The 21,431-nt window shown below is 43.5% G+C and overlaps 1 protein-coding gene across 1 annotated transcript; it reads right to left on the bottom strand.

Annotated features, from left to right (window-relative positions):
* Positions 1 to 14,100: 14,100 nt before the first annotated feature.
* Positions 14,101 to 21,176, bottom strand: DHPS (deoxyhypusine synthase). Its single transcript, XM_044450381.1, has 10 exons — positions 20,995 to 21,176; positions 18,997 to 19,227; positions 18,113 to 18,277; positions 17,610 to 17,731; positions 17,298 to 17,394; positions 16,792 to 16,878; positions 16,251 to 16,356; positions 15,949 to 16,052; positions 14,934 to 15,059; positions 14,101 to 14,750 (listed from the first exon to the last, which is right to left on the bottom strand). Exons 2-10 carry the CDS (start codon positions 19,198 to 19,200, stop codon positions 14,655 to 14,657), a joined length of 1,107 nt encoding a protein of 368 aa, XP_044306316.1. The 5' UTR covers positions 19,201 to 19,227; positions 20,995 to 21,176; the 3' UTR covers positions 14,101 to 14,654.
* Positions 21,177 to 21,431: the final 255 nt, after the last annotated feature.

The raw sequence follows: 21,431 nt of genomic DNA on the forward strand, positions 1-21,431 counted from the left end.
GAAGGAATCATACAACTGAATAGGAATATGTACAGTTTTGACTATGGACAACATGCAGCTGGTCTTTTAGGACAAAACTGGAAACTACATTAACTGTGCAGCCCATTGCTGAGTCTTTTTTTAACTTTTTACACTTGCATCAGCACACATGATCTTAATTCAGAATAGGTGAATGAGTGGAGGATTAAACCTTCTGAACCACTCTAAAATGAGATGCTTTCCTCCTATTTTTAACCCCACTCTCCATACAAAGTAGGGGGAAGTCAAGGAAAAATTGATACAGGATAGGTTTAACTGCACCCACTCTGAGCACCATGGTCCTAATCTGAAATGGGACCATGCAACCTTACAGAAAAGTAAGAGCTGTACAGAACGTGATTCTCATAAAATCTAGTTTGACTCTTAGATTCTCAAGTTAAGGGTGTTATTTTGCCCTTCATGCACTAGCGTGTATTCTGTCCATTATTCCACAGAGAAGGCAGTCAGGTCTTCTGTGTTTTGCGGGACCACCTGCTCATTTTGTTAGGGGTCCTGAACATAGGATGCCCCACAGTTCTTTACCAGTGGGGGCTCCCTCTATGAAAAACTAGCATGACAAGGATGATTTTGGCTTCACCTTCTTTCTGGTGTGTTAATTTTCCATGCAGTTTTGTGTAGATAAGCAAGAGTAATAAATCATACAGTGTCCACTCTTTTTTGATATAGTCCCAGAAAGGCAGCATAATATAGAGGGGGTCAGAGATTTCCCCTACAGAGGAAGGACCATTCTCTATTTGAAGGCCTGTTCTGTCAAATTCTGGCTTAAAGATAAAGGACTGGAAATACTATTGCCCATCAGCAGAATGACCCGGCTGGCACCCAGGCAACCTGGTCACAGCATTTCACATTATTGTGAGAGGTAATGTGCTTCTCTTTAAACTAGAATCATTTGTAAATGTCCATCTGCATATTTGATTTAATATTTTGGCAATTTTAACCAAACAGTAACCCTCTTTTTTGTTGACTTATTTCCTCTTTTTTGGCAATTCATACAGGTGCAGGTTTCTGTAAGTAAAACTCTTGGTTCACTTATGAGAGACCCACAGCTTCATTGGTTAATAAATTTTAAAAGAGAAAAGACATTATAAGCTATCTTGACTACACTGCTGAACACAGGTCATTTAATTTCCCCAGTTATTTTCTTGTCAAGCCCACCAATGTATACTTGGCTAACACATGTCTTCTTTGGAATAATTTATTTCTATGATGGAAGGATTCTGGTTTTCAGGAGATGCATTATTCAAGTTGTCTTTCAGTAGGACAATACAATGCAATGATAGCCATTTGAGAACCAATGGTAGATACCTGTGCTTAGAATTTTTAAAGGAAATCTCTTTCTCTCTCTCTCCAGATCATTTATGAAGCTATTTGACACACCATAGTTTCAAAGAGAAAGTCTTCTAGCACAGAAGTTAAAGTAATCTCGTTTGCTTTTCTTAAGAGAGCAAAGAAACACACACGTGTGTGCCCATGCCCGTACCCTCTTCAAGGGCAAAGGGATTGCGTATGATAATGAACAATAGAACTGTACTTGTACTGAACTGTAGGTTGAAGCAAAGGATAAAGAAAAGATGACAAGGTTTAGTGCCTTCATGAGAGCATGTGAGATTTTAATTGCTGACCCAAGTGTGTAAGTGGGGAATAGGATGTAAGAACATCATGAAGAACAAGGAATTATTTCTCACAACTATGAAGAAGAAGCAAGATAATAAGGTTAATGTAGTATAGAATAAGTTAAACTGTTGTACTATTGCTGGGTGTTCTCTGGTTATTATCTTTGTTTTACACTGCAGTTTAACATTTTTAAACCTTCATATTGTATTTTATCTTGTTGCACTTTTATGGTTTTAATTATTGTGCACTGTCCAGAGAGCTTCAGCTGTTGGGTGGTACAGATATGTAATAAACAAGTGAAATGAACAGATAAAGTCACAATTAAAAGTGTGCAGAAGTCCCCAGTAGTGGAATCAATTACTGATAGGCTGAACTTCTATATTATTATATCCAAAACATTTTGTCATGGTAAAGAGTAGCCTAGAAAAAGAACTCACAGAAGAGAATTATAGTCAAAGTTTGCTTAATAACTTTGAATCTACAATTACCTAAATCAAAAAAGTTCTGGTTAAATTGTGTTTGCTCAGAGATCTAAAAGTTGCAAGCATAACTGTAAAATGACGGTAGCCCAAGGCAAATAAATTTGAAAGCCTAAATTACAGGAAAGGTTCTTTTATCTGCAAAGCTTTTCAGAGCAGTCCTATGAGCTGCTTTGTCATAAGAATCTGATTAAAAGGCAAAGACCTGCATTAGCTGATCTCCTAGTTGAATTCACATGCTGGGTCTGCCTACTTGGATGTCACATCCTATTGTGGTACAGTCCTTGCCCATAATTGGCTGCTGGTACTGGCATTGTTTTTTCTACTATTACAGTCATACATTATTGTTAGGGAGCTTCCAGTATTTACTTCCACTTGAGATATGAAGGTTCTACTGTACCAGGTATGTTTCGAGTGTCAGCATCCATCACTGCTGAAAAGATACATTCATACATACATATGTATATATAGAGTATGAGAGGGAGAGCATAGACAAGAAATAGATTTGCAAGCCAAGAAAAGGAGGCAGGAACTATGCCTTTTTTTTTTTTTTTTTTTTTTGCAACAAACACATTTCAAACACAAATGGGGGATGTCAGGAAATCCTGATTTAGCAGAATGGGACAATGTATGCTCAGACCCACACAGAAGACACAAATGCTCAAGCTTTAGAAGTTTTATTAGTGAGAACACCCATGAAACAACTCTGCAAACCTACAACAGCACTGCTGGGTAGCCAGTACGCCCACCAACTACAAGTTCCTTGAGCATATACAGAATAGTTTATAGGTTGTGAGTCACATACACAGAAGAGCAACTGATTATGAAGGAAAAATAGGTGCATTACAAGAGACAATGCAGGCATATACAGAACAATATGAGTTAACAGTAGAGGGGATGTGACATAATGTTGTAATTATTAGTGATTGGCTAAGTATTCACACGGCAAATAGCAGGGCAACATAAATTGTAATAGATCCTACATGTGGGCTTTGACATGCAAGAGAAGTTGATTTTGTAAGAAAAGGAAAACCATCAGGGATGTTCTCTTTTTTCTGTCTGTCTTTCTTAATTTTTTAAAATCACAACAATAATAACATAACAAAAACACAATAATTAAAGAATACATAATAGAGTGCGCCCACCACCCCAGAGACCAATACAACTACATCATAGTCCTAATTATGTGGTGCTCCATTGGGACAGTCTTTTAAAATAGTTGAGCAGAAAAGAGGACAACATAAAACCCGTGGGACCTGGTTCGATGGAAGTGGTTGAAATTCTCAGTGAGTTCTCAAGGTGCTCATCAGATATTTTGGTTCTAATTTTACTCTTAGTTGCTCACAAATGTAGGTGCTGCCAAAAAGCGAAGACATGAACAAAGCATGATCGTGAAGTGAGGGATATTTGTCTTTGGGAAGTTAGGACCTATAAAAGTCCATGATTAATTTTTTCTTTAAGTTGAATGTCAGATTGCAGCTCTATGCATTCCATTTGAAAATTGGCAGGTAACATATTTATGTTGACTGAAAATGGTGTCACAAATATGCCAAAATAGTGATTATTTCCCCAGGAAACTTGAACTTCAGTTTTCAAATTCTTGTATCAAATAAAAAAGCAAGGCTCCATGTTTTTCATTGTCCATGGGCCTGTGCTTAGCCAATGTGTCAAATTGTATAAAACTGCTTGCAACAGTAGGTTGAAATACCGATAATAGCTGCATTTTACTTGCCAAGTCACCATGAGCATGTGTAATGTCTAACGGTGTCAATTCAAATGTCTGCACTTGGAAGATAACACACTAGAAATGGCACAGCACCGTAAAACTGAAGCCATGAATGTGTACAAAGAGTAAGAGCGTACGTACATTCATTTTACATGACATTGCAACACAGCATTGTGGTCTACATAGTTCACTCTCATGAATTCAGCAATGTTGTTGTTGCTAGTCACGAAGTGGTATCCGACCCATCGCGACCCCATGGAAAACATTCCTCCAGGCCTTCCTGTCCTCCACCATCCCCCGGAGTCCACTTAAGCTCACACTGACTGCTTCCGTGACTCCATCCATCTCATTCAGTGACTCCACCTCATTCTCTGCCATCCCCTTCTTCTTTTGCCATCTATTGTTCCCTGCATTAGGCTCTTCTCCAGGGAGTCCTTCCTTCTCATTAGGTGGCCAAAATATTTGAGTTTCATCTTCACTATCTGGCCTTCTAAAGAGCAGTCAGGGTTGATCTCCTCTAGGACTGATTGACTTGATCTCCTTGCAGACCAAAGGACTCTTAGGAGTCTTCTCCAGCACCACAGTTCAAAGGCCTCAATTCTTCGGCACTCAGCCTTCCTGATGGTCCAGCTTTCACAGCCATACATTGCAACTGGGAAAACCATGGCCTTGACTATATGCACTTTTGTCAGCAGGGTGATGTCTCTACTTTTTAGTATGCTGTCTATAATTGCTATAGCTTTCCTCCCAAGAAGCAAGTGTCTTTTAATTTCTTCACTGCAGTCCCCATCTGTGGTGATCTTGGAGCCCAAGAAAATAAAATCTGTTACTACCTCCATTTCTTCCCCCTCTATTTGCCAGGAAGTGAGAGGACCAGATGCCATGAGCTTAGTTTTCTTAATGTTGAGTTTCAAGCCAACTTTTCTACAATCCTCCTTCACTCGCATCAAGAGGCTCTTCAGTTCCTCTTCACTTTCTGCCATTACAGTGGTATCATCTGCATACTTAAGGTTGTTGATATTTCTTCTGTCAACGTTAATTCCAACTTGTGATTCATCTAGCCCTACCTTGCTCATGATGTGCTCTGCATACAAGTTAAATAGGCAGGGCAACAGTATAAAGCCTTGCCGAACTCCTTTGTCAATTTTGAACCAATCAGTTGTTCCGTGTCCAGTTCTCACTGTTGCTTCTTGACCCACATACAGGTTTCTCAAGAGACAAATAAGATGGTCTGGCAGTCCCATCTCTTTAAGAACTTGCCACAATTTGTTGTGATCCACACAATCAAAGTCTGTGCATAGTCAATTGCTACTTCTTGTACAATGTTGCAAACCTCTGTCTATAGTTCTTCAGGCACTCTGTGTATCAGATTTAATTTCTTAAATCTATTTGTCACCTCTACTGTATATTAATCAGGAATATGACTTAGGTCATACCTGAGTGGCCTAGTGCTTTTCCCTACTTTCTTCAGTTTAAGCTTAAATTTTACAACAAGAAGTTCATGATCTGAGCCACAGTCCGCTGACTGTATAGATCTTCTCCATCTTTGGCTGCAGAGCACATAGTCAATATGATTTCTGTGTTGACCATCTGGTGATGTCCATGTGTAGAGTCGTCTCTTAGGTTGTTGAAAAAGAGTGTTTGCTATAACCAGCCTATTCTCTTGATAAAATTCTGCCCTGCTTCATTTTGTACTCCAACGGCAAACTTGCCTGTTATTCCGGTTATCTTTTGGCTTCCTACTTTAGCATTCCAATCCCCCATGATGACAAGGACATCATTTTTTGGTGTTAATTCTAGAAGGGGTTGTAGGCCTTCATAGAACCGGTCAACTTCAGCCTCTTCAGCACCAGTGGTTGGAGCAGAGACTTGGACTACTGTGATGTTGAATGGTTTGCCTTGGATTCAAACTGAGTTACCCACCCCTCTCCCCCCCCCTCCAGGAAAAAATCACCAAAAAATCTCATAATGTTTTAAGTAAGTTTACAGTTTTGTGTTGGGCTGCATTCATAGCCATCCTGGGCTGCATGTGGCCCATGGGCTGGACACCCCTGCGCTAAGGAATTCCACAAGGGATTAGAGCTTGCACCAATGTAGCAACCTCGCTGGGCAAGCAAGGAGCCAACCAACGCTGTCACTTTTTTCCAGGGAAAAGGACCCTGGCTAAAAGTTCTGGTTCTTTCTGGGCAAGAGGAGTAGGCACACAGTAGGTCTGATTTTATATCACAAAGGCACATATAAGCAACCTTTCTTTATAAAGATTTATTTAGATTTTCCCAACAGGAAAAATACATTTTCTCCTGCTAAAATGAACCTTCATTAAACAAACAAAACATAACATTCCACAATAGTGAAAACATATTTTCATATTTTGTTATCAAAAGAAACACACAAGCACCCTGTTAAAAATAAGAGTTCATTGCATTTTTGCATGTTTTATTCCCTCTATTTTTGGTCACACATACCAGATCTTTTCCAACATCCCAAAACGTGTGTCCTGAAACTACAGCCTGTAGTCCGGATTTGGCCCGCCACGCCCATTGATTCAGTCCGCCTCAGAGGTTTTGGAGTTGCTGCGCACATGCTGGGCATCGGCTTGCTTATGTGGAGATCGTTGTGGACTCGCTCAGAGAAAACGATCTCCACACACATGCGCCCTCGCTTCACCACGCGCGTGCCCCCCATCCCTGCCTTGCTCCACCCCGTCGCCCTGCCCCCTCACTGGCCTGCACACACTGCCAGCACCTTTCAACTCGCCCCGTTGAAAAAATTTGAGGACCCCGTTCCAAAATCTGGACATCCAGCTGAAATTTAAAAAACAAGAATATCAAAATTTTGGAACAGCTGTGGAATGGAGCACAGACTGCACATAACTTGAAATGCTGCATCTAGTTCAGGCATTTTGTCGGTATTTACACAGTGGTGCAGTAATGTACCACTTCCCGGTCACAGATGATACATACTATGAATTTGGTATGTCACTGTCCTCTTGAACACTTTTTCTGCTTGAGAAAGATGAAACAGACCAGAGAGTCACTGTGTCCATATGTCATATTATCTTCCTGGTGGAGAAAGCAAAAGTACTTTTTACTTTTATTTGGTCTTGACATGGGCCACAGTCGCATTTGCCAGATTTTCAGGCTTAATGCAACCTGTTTGCTCACCATTTTTCTTAAGCAGGCAATATTAAGTAGAAAGTAACAGCTTAATTGAAATGCCTGAACTTAGAATCCTTGCTCCTGGGTAAAGGAGGATGTGTAATCAAAAATATCTGTAGAAGGTATCTGACTTCAGTCCAGAGCAAATCCATTCGAGTTTGGTACAATTCTATAATTATTTGTAGTGTGCATGTATAAAACCAACTTGCTACATGACTGATATTCTTTCTCTTATTCATGAGTTCTACCACTGAACTGAACCTGAATTCTTAATGGCCAATATGGTGTGGTGGTTAGAGTGCTGCGCTGGGATCTAGTCCTCATTTAGCTGTGAAGCTCACTAGGTGATTTTGGACCAGTCACTGCCTCTAAGCTTAAGTTTAGTGAGTGACTGAGAAAAGTTCTTTCCCAACCTGGGGCCCACTAAATTTTTTTGGCTTCAATTCCCACGAGCCCCAGACAGCATTGCCAAAGGTAAAAAAATTCTGAGAGTTGTATTCAAAACATCTGGAGGGTAGCTGGTTAGGGAAGGTTGTACTAAGCGGTGAGAGCTAAGTAAAGAGTAACGGACACAGTGGTTAGAGTGTTAGACTGGGACTCAGGAGATCCATGTTCTAGTTTCTGCTAGGTTCTGAAACTCATTGGTGACTTTGGGTCAGTCAATGCCTCTAAGCTTAACCTACCCATAGGATTGTTGTGTGAAATGAAGAAACGGATAAGAAAGATTGTATAAGCTGCCTCTGGTTTCCTGTGGGAAAAATGATGCTGTGCATAAACTTCAGCCTAGACTAAATTACACCACAAACTAAATTTTACTTTAAGTAAACACATAAGGGGTAGAAGAGAAAAGTAACAGCAGATTGGATAGGGCAAGACTTATTTAGCTTTCAAAACAAGAAGCTAAAGAGATGAAGCTGAAAATTTGCAATGGCAATTCAATGAATGTTAAATGTTGCAATACCATTTTTGACTACATTTTTGACCTTTGCTTGAAAAAACAAAAAGGAAAACCTTCAAGCCAAGCAACTTTAGCTCTCTATATGCACAGTGTGAGTAGTTACAATGGGAGGGCTCCGTGCCACAAGGCGCCCATGTTAGAGAGCTGGGCGTGGGAGGCAAGTGGGGGGCACACGTGTGCAAATTACTATCACACGTGAGGTTAGGAAGGGGGGCTAAGGAACAGGGAGACAGGCAGAAGTTTTCATTTGCAATGCCTCATTAGTTCCCATTTTAATAGCTAATTTCCCTAAATATCCAGAGAAATCCAATGTATTCTAGCATATTGAAAGACAAGTACGTAAATAAATGATGGGGATCACATTGTTTACTCCCTTGGAGGTTGTTTCATGGAGAATTTAGAATGCTGACATTCCGCCCATCACTATTCAGACTTCATATATACAGAGAAAACTTCTAGCCAAGAGTGGACTAGTGATTGCTCACTGTTCTAAGCATCCGAGCTTTAAGATAAAAAACGAAGCATAATGTAAATCTTCCTCACAGTAGGTAAAGACCCCAAAGCTTGCTAGTTTAGTGCGTTCAGGGTACCTAGTAAGTAGATAGTAAGTAAAATAGGCATTGATGGATGGGTTTAAAGACAAGTTATCTCAGAAGAAGTCAGAAGTAGGAGAATTTTTTTTAAAAGATCAACTATCACAACCTAGTGTAGAAAATCAAACCTTGTATGCAATAGTGATAGACCAAGTATCATGCCAGATCTCTCATAAATGGCTAATCGAAGGGAACCAGTGCCTCCTACTGTTTACCATGCCCTGATCAGCTATGCAACAGACTGGGAAGCAATGAGCAAGTCCACACATTACAACTACCCACCGAGGTGATAAATCATCTGTCAAGAGAAAGCAAAGAGAAGAAAAAGCCTATTTGGACCCTCTTATTTCAATGTCCAAGGTTGATATCAAGTGCACAATGACACCAGGTATCCCCCACCTACTGCTCAACTGGGAGTCCTTGATTTCCACACTCACAGGGTTGCAACTGCATTCACACACACACGGGGAGGAAGGGAGAGAGAGGGAGTTGTAGCAGCAGGGTACGGCAGTGTACGCACAAAATTTTATATCATCCTCATTGTCAATCCAGCCACTGACAACCCCTCCAAGGTGCCACTTGGGCAATTTGAAATGGCTCCCAAAACACACACCACGAAACTGGCAAGATTCATGGTTAGAGTCATTGTCTTAGCATTGCTCTGACTTTTTAAACTAACAAGCCCCAACTACTTTAAGCTTCTCCTGGTGATGGAAGTGCTTTAGCCCCTTACAATGCAAACCTATGCGTGCTTAGACAGAAATAAATCCTACAACTCCCAGCTTTTCATCAATATGGCCAGCCGAGGGACACCGGGATTTGTAGGACTTACTTTGTCAAAAAATGCATACAATTGCTTGTTTAGTCATTTTTTCCTGCTTTATGGAAATTCAAACTACATTGTCACCAACAGTAAATGAAATAGAGACATTAAATGGATTTTAAAAACATACCCCATCTTTTTCCTGCAAAGAACCAAAGAGAGCTTATTCCATTTTATTCTCACAACAACCCTGTGAAGTAGGGTCAGCTAAGAGTCGGTGACTAACCCAAAGTGAGCTAAGTGAGCTTTGTGGTCAAGAGGGAGCTCGTTCCAGGCCAGCACTCTGTGTGCCACACTAGCTCTAGACTGGATGATAGCTATAATTATACAATTATGCACAAATAGTAGATAATATAGAAATTGTCATATAAGTGGAACTACTCAAAAGCTTAGGTGCTTGGGTATTCTGCCCGGAGCGTGAGCAGCACACATATTTTAACAACTACAGTGGTACCTTGGCTCACGAACGCCTCAGTTCACAACCAAATAGGGTCATGAACAGAAATTTCTGAAAAGTTTTGCCTCTGGTCAAGAACTCGGCTTAGGGTGACAATCACACCCGGCTGCCCCCTCCCCCCCCCCCGTGCACCTGCGATCATGCCTGTTTATGGGCGCAGTTGTGGTTGTGCAGGAGTGGGAGATGGCCGCAATCTTTGTTTTGTCACTTTGCTTCAAATTTGTTTGATTAAAAAAAAGTTACAGAATGGATTAACCTTATTTACATTGAACCTTATGGGGAAATTTGACTTGGCTCACGACCAATTTGGGTCACGACCAGAGCCCTGGAACAGATTATGTTCATGAGCCAAGGTACCACTATATGCTGGAATCCTCAGAGAATTGCTGTGGTGTGTTTACAAGACACTTGAGGATAAAATTGCCCACCTCCTCCATGCTGATGTGAATGCTGTGATTGGTGCAGCATTTGTCAAAGTATCCAGCATATTACCTTGTACTGTTTTTTGGAATAAGCTTTTGGAGCTGGGAAAAATGCACAAGACACTAGTACCTGTATGATCCACCAGATGTGCTCTTGATCTTTGCGTTTGAAGTAGCCACTGACTGGATGGATCAGAGTGGTTAAAACATCTTTTTGTGAAGTGTAGTCCCTACTACCATAAAGGAAGCAGTGGTGTGACCATTTCTGATTGCACAGATTTCTGGATGGGGAGGTGCGAGGGCAGGCAAATTATTACATCATGAACACCTGATTCTTGAGTAAAGTCCTTGAAGCTGGTACACCACCTGTCTTTCATGAATGAAACTGATTATTTGGATCCACTCCAGTCCAGGTACAGGCTAAGGTTTTTGTTGGAAGCAGCCTTGGTTGCCATGATCAATTACCTTCTTTAGGGACTGGGGACTGTTTTTTTCTTATTCTCTCAGCAGCTTTAGATAATGCTGTTCATAGTATTTTCCTGGACTGTCTCTGTGAGTTCAGAGTTGGAGGCAGAGTTTGACAGTGGTTCACCTCTTACTTGCAGAGAACAACAGTGGGTGACTGTATCTCAGTCCCATGGCAGCTGAGTTGTGGGGTGCCAGATGATACTTTGTTCCCAATGTCATTTAAAATATGAAGCTTTGGGGTACAGTCATCAGATTTGGACTGGTTGTCATTGTATCTGATGGCTTGCACTTCTTTCCTTGTGACATCTGAACTGAGAAACCACGCACGTTCTGCGTAAGTGCAAGGAAGCAGTTGCAGCTTAGATAACGGCTAATAAACAGAAAGTGGACCCTGCTAAGACACAGACCTTAGTGATGGGCGGTTCCCAGATCTGGGATGGGCTGTTTGCCTGTATTGGATGGGGCTGCACAGAATTTAGGAAGAGTTTGGGTGAATGGCACTGTGTCACCGAAGGCCCACATGATACCAGGTGGCAATGCTGTGCCTCCACTGTGGACTGAACTGGTGGTGGTCCCCACCCTCTGGAAGAACCTTTCCAGTTGTTTGGGAGGCAGACAATGTGGCATGCTCTATACACCTCCTGAAAACCTGTTTAACGGGACTTTCTTCAGGTTGTAACTAACTGCAATTAAGATATGCTGCTCTGCCTTTCTGTTTCTTGTATTGTTATACTGACCTGTCATGGTCAGATCACTTCCTGGTGAGGTTTGTGCTCGAGAGTGGCCTCTCCCTCTGTAAGGGTGCGGACCTGATTGTGTGGGTCTGCCCCCAGAGCCGGATGGATCCGGATGGATTCCTGAAGGCCCTGGGGGAGTTTCCGGCTGACAAGACTGCTACTCCTGTCGAGGCTCTGGTCGAACTGTGGAACGGGGAGATGACCAGGGCGTTGACACGATCGCTCCTAAGCGTTCTCTCCCGCCGGGCAGAGTCCGCTCTTCCCCTTGGTATACACCTGAATTGTGGGCGATGAAGCAGGCTGGGAGATGGCTAGAGCGTAGGTGGAGGAGATCACGGGATGAATCTGACCAAACACACTTAAGAGCCCATTATTGGGCCTATGCTGTGGCGGTGAGGGTGAAAAAGAATTTCTTTTCCGTTTCCATTGCCTCCTCAAAATGCCGTCCGGCGGAGCTTTTTCGAGTGGTGCAAGGCCTGGTTCATCCAGGTCCTAAGAAAGATCTGGTTCCACCCTCGAAGGCCCGCTGTGACAATTTTGCCAAGCATTTCAGGGAGAAAATCGCTCAGATTCATCACGAGCTAGACTCTACTAGTGACTCAGAAGTTTCTGGGGAGGCACCAATGCTGCCGTCTGGTCCAAAATTAATGGATGAATTTCAATTATTGCGGCCCGATGATGTGGACAAGGTGCTTGGATGAGTATGTCCCACCACTTGCCTATTGGACCCTTGCTCATCTTGGTTAATAAATAATTCCAAGCACGGGATTGGGATCTGGATCTTGGAAGTGGTTAACGCCTCTCTGAGGGAGGGTCGGGTACCTGCCCCTTTAAAGGAGGTGGTAGTCCAACCGGTCCTGAAGAAAGCGTCACTGGATCCAGAGATGGCCACTAATTATAGACCAGTGGCCAACATCCCGTTTCTGGGCAAGGTGTTGGAGTGAGTGGTGGCGGGACAACTCCAAGCTCTCTTGGATGAAACTGATTATCTGGACCCATTTCAGTCCAGCTTCAGACCCGGGTATGGTACTGAATCTGCCTTGGTCGCCCTGTACGATGACCTGTGCAGGGAGAAGGACAGGGGGAGTGCGTCCCTGTTGGTTCTCCTGGACCCCTCAGCGGCTTTCGATACCATCGACCATGGTATCCTTCTGGATAGGCTAGCAGGATTGGGGGTCGGAGGCACTGCTTTGCAGTGGTTCCACTCCTATCTCAATGACCGATTCCAGAAGGTGGTGCTGGGGGATTATGGCTCTGCACCATGGCAGCTATGCTATGGAGTACCGCAGGGGTCCATTTTGTCCCCTTTGCTGTTTAACATCTACATGAAACCGCTGGGAGAGGTCATCAGGAGGTGTGGGCTGTGGAATCATCAGTACACTGATGATACACAGCTCTACCTCTAGTTTTCCACCAATCCAGGTGAGGCAGTGGCTGTGCTGAACCGGTGCCTGGCCGAGGTAATGGGCTGGATGAGGGCCAATAAACTGAAGCTCAATCAGACAAGACAGAGATCCTGTTGGTTGGCGGATCGGGCTTCGGAGAGGGTGAATTGAACCTAGTCCTGAATCGGGTTGCACTCCCTCTTAGGGACAAGGTCCGCAACTTGGGAGTGCTCCTCGACCCAGAGCTTTCATTGGAAGCTCAGGTGACAGCAGTGGTGAGGAGTGCTTTCCTTCAGCTTTGGCTGATCCATCAGCTGCGCCCCTACCTGGAGTACGACTGCCTGGCAACAGTGACACACGCGTTGGTGACTTCCCGTCTTGACTTCTGTAACGCGCTCTACGTGGGGCTACCCTTGAAGACAGTCCGGATACTTCAATTGGTTCAAAATAGAGCTGCCAGGCTGCTGATGGGGACTGGGCATTATATTCACATGACTCCAGTCCTCCGTCAGCTTCACTGGCTTCCCATTGAAGTCCGGGCACAATTCAAGCTGTTGGTGATGACCTATAAAGCCCTAAACGGCTTGGATCCTGGCTACCTGAAGGAGCGCTGACATCCATATACGCCCGCCCGCCCGCCCGCCCCCTGAGATCTGCGGGAGAGGCCCTTCTCCAGGAACCCTCCGTGAAGGAAATTAGGAGGGTACTCGGAGGAGGGTTTTCTCTGCGGTGGCGCCCAATCTATGGAATGTGCTCCCCAGAGAGGTCCGCCTGGTGCCGTCGTTATTTGTTTTTCGGCGCCAGGCGAAGACCTTTTTATCCAAACGTCATTTTAATTGCTAATATTATTTCCTTATTTTATTCTTTGGTCAGGGCGACTTATTTTATATTGTTAATTTGTTTTATATTTTTAATGTATTATATTTTAATGTTTTGTGAGCCGCCCCGAGGCTTCGGCGAATGGGGCGGCATAGAAATTTTCTAAATACATAAATAAATAAATAGTAATTTCATTTGATCAAATACAGTATTTTAAACATGATTTTTAATATTTACATGTGAATAGTTTAGGAGGTTATTAATGGTAAGTTTCACAACTTGAATAAATAATAAATAAATAATATGCCTAGAAAGACCCAGAGAAAAGCCGGCATTCAATGGTTGGTTCTGGACACAGCATGCCTACTCTACCAAAATAATTATAGTCGCAGTCACAGCAGCAGTAATAACAGACAAATACCTTTAAAGGGCACAACAGTTTATTTGGAGGCTGTGTTTTCCTGAGGCCAATTCCTCAGGAAACACACCAAATAAAAAGGGACTTAATTAAACGGAGGAATCTTGGGAACAGACCATGAACAGAAAGATGTAATCTGGACTAGTTACGAAAAGGCAGGGGGGAAAATAACCTCCAGAATCTTGAGAGCATTCCACAGTTGCAGAGACAGTACACTGCAGCGCCAAGAACACAAATGAGAATCTCCATCCCATGTTTTTGTGCAGGAAGAACGAGTGGAGAAACAGTGACATCAATCCACTCAGCAAGCTCCTTGAAAGCCTAGGTTGCTACTGCAAGGACAATGGAGGAACAGACAGCTGCCTTCCAAGCACATGACTCAGGCACAGTCTCTAGCCAGTATAGGGTATAAGCAGCTTTGTCTCATAGTGAAAACACCTTGCCTGCTCCTGAACAGGTATTCCTAATGGTTGCAGTGCAGCCGCCAGCAACACCAGTGTCATGAAGATGTACAGGCAGCTCCTGACAGCCAAGATGTCCCAAGCAGCAATCCCCAGCTTAGTCATTGAGCTTCTCTGGAGCAAAGGCATTTGGTTTCTGTGCAAAGGTCTCTGCAACCAGTAGAGGGAAAACCAGAGAAGCATCAGCATAAACCTGTCAGGAGAAAAACAGGATGAGGAAAGACTTCAGTGTGTCCTCCACCAGTAAGTTCTTATTCAAGTGAAAATTCTTATCTGCAAAGAGCAGAGGATACTCAATTCCCATGATGGTTCTTGTGGAAGCCCATCCAATCTACTGGTACCATTACCAGACAGTGGTCTCCTGCCCTGCATGCACCTTGACAGGCTTGGCATCCATGCGGATCTTTCCCCAGGACACTGCTTCATCAGGCCGAGCTCCAGAATCTGACCCATCAAATTCCTGTGCTGTGTTGATGTATACGGAAAAGTCAGCACCATTTCTCTGGGGAGTTGGAAGAGTTAATGGATCAGGCATGTAGAACATCTGGCTCAGTGAAAACTAAGGGTCTGTTCAGAACAGCAGACCCAGTGTGGCAGACAATCACCTCAACATATGCATTCTGAAAAGCATTCTCGTAGGAACAACTGCACTGCCTTGCTGAAATGAGTGCCCCATGTTAAACAGTGTTGAATACTTCAGAAGAAGTTCTTGGAAGTTCTCCTACACCAGAGTGTAGGACACAGAATAACCATCTCAAGTTGTGACAAACCAGATTGAGACTAGATATCAGGAAAAGTTTCCTAATTGTCAGAACAACAGGACAGTAGAACCAGCTGCCTAGAGAGGTCATGGGCTCTCCCACACTAGAGACATTCAAGAAGAAAACAGACAGTCATCTGAGTGGGATGGTGTAAGCTGGTGGCTTGCCAACAGCAGAGGGTTGAGTCCAATGGCCTTCTTGGTTCCTTCCAACTCTACTATTCTATGATTTAATGAAGACATCTTTCTAAGCACTGATATCCAAGATACTTTTAACTGGGGATGGGAGGGCTGTATGTAAGGCATGTGCACAATACAACAGGCTCCAGAAGTGGAACTGCCAGGGCTCAGGTAGGATGCCTCCTCATTCTGGAGGAGAATAATTCACAGGTAACGATCCCCTTACCCTATCCATCCTGCCAGGGCTTGCCTGCTCAGGCTCTTTAGTATCCTAAGCAGTGTCTCTAGATTTAGTGTCCCTAGATTAAGACATGGCAAGCAGTGCCATCTCAGTGCTACGTGTGCACTTTGCTTCTATACTCTTGTAGCTCACCGAGCACCTCCCTCCTCAGGCAAATCCTTCCTTTCTATCTTCTGTGTCAATCCCTACTGGACGCTTATATGCTCTCACCATCAGATTGGCATTGGCAATGTGGTGCTTTACAAGGCCTCCACCCAAGATGATCATCCCTGTCTTCTGGGCAAAAATAGCCTGGGTGTTGATGAGTCTCAGATCTACAAGAGGAACAAAACTCAAGTATAGGATGATAACATTGCAAACCAAGTCAGACTTTTGCATTGTAAATCTATCATTACTGGCTCTTAGTATACAGTTTCTACTACCTGCCTGTCTCGTGAAAGTAGACGGCAGAGAAAAGACAATACCTTGAACTGCCAAAGGGGTTAACTAGCATTAGAGAAACCTTGACTCACCTTCGACAATGTCCAGAACAAGGCCTGGCTTCTTATAGGAGTGGAAGAAAATCATGTCTCCCAGAGAGCCATCTGTCAGTGCTGGACTCAACACAGGGATGCTGTTCTGACAAGGAACATAAGCAGCATGATGAGCAGAGGCTGAAAATTTGCTAGACAGATACAAGAGGGTATGAAAGGAATGAGATACATGCTTAATGTGACAGATTTCAGAGAAGCATGGAATGCATAAGGAGGTGCCATCTCTTAAAGGAGTGCATCTGTGTGCGTGAAAGGGGTGGAAATGGCGAGGTGCAGACCAAAGCTAGTAGCTGAAAAATGAATGGCACACCACAACCAGCAGAGAGAGGGCGAGGGAGTGAGTTATTGGGTTGCAAAATCACACATATAAGACAGCTCCTCATATGACCAAAGATTGGAAGAAAGGCATCCATTATAAAGTGACAAAGGGGGGAAAAAGCATTTTATCAAGGATTCTGAGAACTTGATTTGACAAAAAGGTGAGATGTGGAAAGAAATGAGAACACCTTTTTCATCATACCTTCTGTGCCCAGAAATAGACTGATTCAGGATTGTTGATTTCCTTGCCCAGGCGAGCAATGAGTTTTGATGGAGTCCACTTCACACCCTGAAAGGCAGCATGGTTAAGACTCTGCCACCCTCTTCTCAGACAAATGGGGGAGCTAAGTATTAGGGCAGAGCTATACGCTCTTAACATGAAAAACTTCAAAACCAGAAATAATTATATATAATGAAGAGCAAGAAATCCCAGGAAGGTCACTGGCAGGAAATATTATGTGAGTGAAGAAATGGCCTTGGGATCATACGCTTAGAGCTAAGATGACATCTTATAAGACCAAGCACAATGGTGCCTTACCTGCCACCATTATCAAAACTATACCTTTCCCTGTTCCCAAAAATGATAAGAGAACCCAACAATTATCAAATGCCATTCACAATCAACATAGAGGAAACAGACTGAACCAAAACAACACAACAAATGCTTTTCACACTAAGGTGCTTTACACCAAATATTGTCGCTCTCACCTCTGTGTCCTGTTCTGTCACCATCTGGTCCAAGATTGGCATCAGCCAGTCCTCAAACTTGCAGTAATTGTCATTAGGCACCAACAGATTTCCAATCCTGGAGGGGCAACAGTATGGCTGGGAAGCAAAGCCAGGTTAGGGTCCTTGCCCCTACCGTGCCTCTTTTTTTCAATGCAGTTAATTCCTTCCTCACAGCACAGTATGAGAGAGAAGGATGTCAATGGGAAGGAATCGAAGAGTAATCCATCTCTTTGATCACAAACACACACAGTTCCTGACAATAGTCAGACCACCATTCCACCAGACAGATACCTGTTAATCCCATTCTGCCGTAGCTCTTTCCCACGCAAGCTGAAATCTCCAATATAGGTGGGTGCCAAGCATTTGATCAGATCTTCTTCCACACCACCTGCTGTAGTCACCAAAACATCCACCTACAGAATCCAAAGAATATAGGCTATATCGCTCAGCAAGGCTCACAGCCACAAATGTCCTCTGTACTGGGGTTCCACAGAGCTTTAACCCAGCAGCCTCCCACCTTCAATCTTGGGACATCTGTAGGCCAAATCTCTTTTCCATAATTAGAAAGAGGGTGTTTCCCTTCAGATTTCCTCCAACCCTGAAATGCTCACTGGAATGCCCAAACACAACACTCAGCACAACAAACATGTGAGGGAAATAAAGATGACAGTGCTATAAAGCACCTGGAAGCTTCTTTCCCATAACACACAGCCATCTTTCTTTCAACATAACACTCCAGGAATCTTTTTCCTTAGATGCCAAAGGAGGAAACATCTCCCAGAGCTGGACAATACCATGTTGTGTTGCACCAGGTAGCGGATGGTCTCTCGAACACCTGAGCTGATAAGGTTGGAGGTGTAGCCCAGGAAGATAGTACAGCCTGTTAGATGGCGAGAACAGGGATTCAGGTCAGCGTGATTTCCATCGCTCTCAGTCAACGGTGTCAGCTTTGCTTCTATCTGAAGTAAGGAGCACAACTATTGGAATCAAGCTTAAAAGGCAACAATCAAGACAAAACGAACTACTTCATTGCCCTAATGGATAAATACAAGTAATTACTGTTCACAAGTGTTCACAAGTGAATTATGAAAGAAAAATGAATAATACAAATAGAGTGATAGGTATCCATTTGGAGAAAATGAGGTTTTGCCAATTTTTCTGAAATCAGATTAACTTGACCCTCCCACTCCCCCTCAAGAGAGAGATAAATGTAAGCCCTAGCTTGAAATACCGCTATAGATATTGAATGTAAATGGTCTAGATTCAGTTTATTGAAACAGCCAATTCAGCTTATTGACTCAACAGAACATCAGGCCAATTCAGCACTATAAAAATTGATCGATATACAAGGTTTAGGGGCAGATGAGGCTGTGTGCTGTTGTTGCTAAGAGATGATGCAAAAAAGGGAGAAGGTAATGCTTCTGCAGTGCAGAGCAACTGTTAAGACCATGCACCTGTGCATACTCTCTTTCACTGAATGTGTGAGATAAATGAATGGTGTTAAAACTGCTGTATGTGTAAATGTGAAAGTGTGAACAAAGATAGTATATACAAGAACACTTACAGAATTCTTCATGGCTTCAATTTTAAAGCCAGTGTTACACCTGGAGAAAGAACTTGAGTTCTCTCCTTTCTACCCCTCTACTACCCACAACAATATGTTAGCCATTCTACTCACCATGCGATTGATCTCATTCACAGCTTGCCCAAAGCTGGTCGCCTGGAAACCCGTGGTGAGATAAGACTGCAGCAATGCATGATAGTCCAGTCCACGATCAAAGTCATAGCCCTGTACAGTTAGGCTCCCTTCAGGCAATCCCTCACTGGGTTTCATTACAGCAGCCACTACCCCAGCAGGGAGGCCACTGGCCACATTCTCCATTAGGTAGATACTGGAGAGGCTGGCAGCCTAGAAGAATGAGGCCATTAGTAGAAAGACTTCTCAAAAAGTTCTCTCTCCTATAGGTGTTGTTATTGTTGTTATTGCACCGTAGCGCTACAATACTTCCCAGATTTTTATTTTTATTTATTGTCTCCTGCCCTTTTCCTTTCAAGGAATGCAAGATGGCTTACATAATTATCCTTCTCTTCTCAATCTTACCCTCACAACCACCACTCTGTGAGGTAGGTTGGACTGAAAGTTTGCAACCTGACCCAAAGCCACCAAGATAGCTGCATGAATGACTGGGGGCTAGAACTCAGATCTTCTAGCCTCCAGTCCCATACTCTTACTATACCACACCAGCTCTCATACCATATAACTTGTTATAGCCTTAGCGTATGGCCCTTCCTACTAGGATGAGAGCAAATTTGCACTACCTCCTAATTGCAAGGCCATCACCAATTACCAATGATGGAGACTAACTTCCTGTACCCATTTCTTCCAGTGAATCACTGGAAGAACTTTGTTAACTTCGTCAACATGTCTTCAAACAATTGCCAGCTTACTATGGACACCTTCTCCAAATGTGTCAAATTATATAATTTGCTGTTTCTGGAAAAGTAGCAAGTACCATCACTGTAACTATGCTAAATGGGTAGGAAGACAACCTAGAATATCCAGTGAAGTGGCTAACAAGTTTTTCAAAGAATAAGAAAACAGACTCAGGAAAGTCCTGCGCAACAACTGCACGTCCTGAGTTCATAGAATATAGTGAACCATTCTAGGCTACAGGGAGGAGAGACCACTTTTTGAATGTTCTAAATAATAAACCATTCTTAATAGAGAATTAGCAAACCACATGGGAAGAGCTCCTTCTAGGATGTTGTCTTCCATGGAAGCTTTTTATTTACAGAAAATTTTATTTACAGGAACTAGTCCAGTCTATTCTACCTTTTCCATGTGGTTTTGCTCCATAAGTAGATGAAGTCAGAGGTGAACAGTAAGCTGCAGGACATGGGCATATCAGGAAGAGGGAGAACTTAAGGCACTCTCTCTGATTACATTCTGGAAGCAAATTAATGTTCTTGATGCAGAAGAACTCTCTTACAATGGGAAAAACTAGATGTTACCTGTTTGTCATTCCCTATGAAAAAAACTGAAGCTATTGTACTCAGGCATATCGCGAGATAATCATGCTAGAGAAACTCAAAGGCTTTTGAAGAGGAAGAAGCCGACAAGCACCTACAAGATTCCAAAATGGAAGCTTCTGCCCTGAGTTTGCAAGAGCTGAGTAGAGCTCTCGTAAACTGCAAACTTTTTGGATTATATTCATTTATAGAATCACCAAAAATTAGAGAAGATTTTATGGTATGTAACAGCAATGTCTAAGTGAAGTGCCCTCCCTTGCAGTCTTTTTCCACATGATGTCTGTGCTGTGTGAGATGCTGGGCTCCCGGACAAATTGCTCAGGGCATAACAAGCGCTCAGGTTACAACCACTCTCCACACCACCAGTGCCACAGTTTCTAGGAATTTCTGCCCTGTAAAGAGCAACTTTCACTACAGAATAATAACGTGTGGATGGTCCTCCAGGAAAAGGGACCACAGCCCATCCTTGCTCTCTCTCAAGCAGGTCTAGCTGCCAATCATGGCCCGCCCTACAGAAGCCCGAGGGAAGCTATCTGTATTGACAGGAAAATGCGCTTCCGCATGGCGGAAGAAAAGTGCCCTGTCTGATTCAATGCATGTGGGTGATTTGCTAAATAGATCTCAACTGCCTCCCATGCCACCTCACCTGCAGCCTGAAGCGGTAAAGTCCAGACCTTCACCACCGCTTTCTGCATAACACCCGCGTCGATTCCGTATATTAGAGCGGGAGGGAAGGTAAAGCTAGGAAGAAAGGGGTAACGGAAATGGTCGCCGTAGGAAGGGTCTGTTTAGCCTATTGCTAAGCAGCATGGGAAATGTAGTGTGTAACGCGCAGCACCCCCCCCTTTCCGGGCCAACCCAAAGGTTAATAGGAGGTCGCTTGCACGCCCCCGCGCCCCTTCGCAACGCTCCGGCCACGCTCGGTCGTGCTTCGGCTGCAGTTACACGCAGAGGCCCTGCGAGGCGACTCGCAACGTGCGCACGACGCGTGCTCGACCGCACCGCGCACGCTGCGGAACATCCGAACATGTCCGTCAAATTAGAATAATTGAAAGGGCAGGACCGACGAAGGTTGATGGGAAA

The sequence above is a fragment of the Varanus komodoensis genome, unplaced genomic scaffold (genome assembly GCF_004798865.1).
Source record: "Varanus komodoensis strain SLA01 unplaced genomic scaffold, ASM479886v1 scaffold65, whole genome shotgun sequence".
In the NCBI taxonomy this organism is placed as follows: domain Eukaryota; kingdom Metazoa; phylum Chordata; class Lepidosauria; order Squamata; family Varanidae; genus Varanus; species Varanus komodoensis.

Coding starts and splice junctions, on each gene's coding strand:
- DHPS (XM_044450381.1), bottom strand. CDS start 19,200: ATGGAGAATGTGGCCAGTGGCCTCCCTGCTGGGGTAGTGGCTGCTGTA. Junction 16,053..16,250: donor TGTTCTGGACATTGTCGAAG/GTGAGTCAAGGT, acceptor TTCCTCTTGTAG/ATCTGAGACTCATCAACACC. Junction 15,060..15,948: donor TTGCCAATGCCAATCTGATG/GTGAGAGCATAT, acceptor CCAACTCCCCAG/AGAAATGGTGCTGACTTTTC.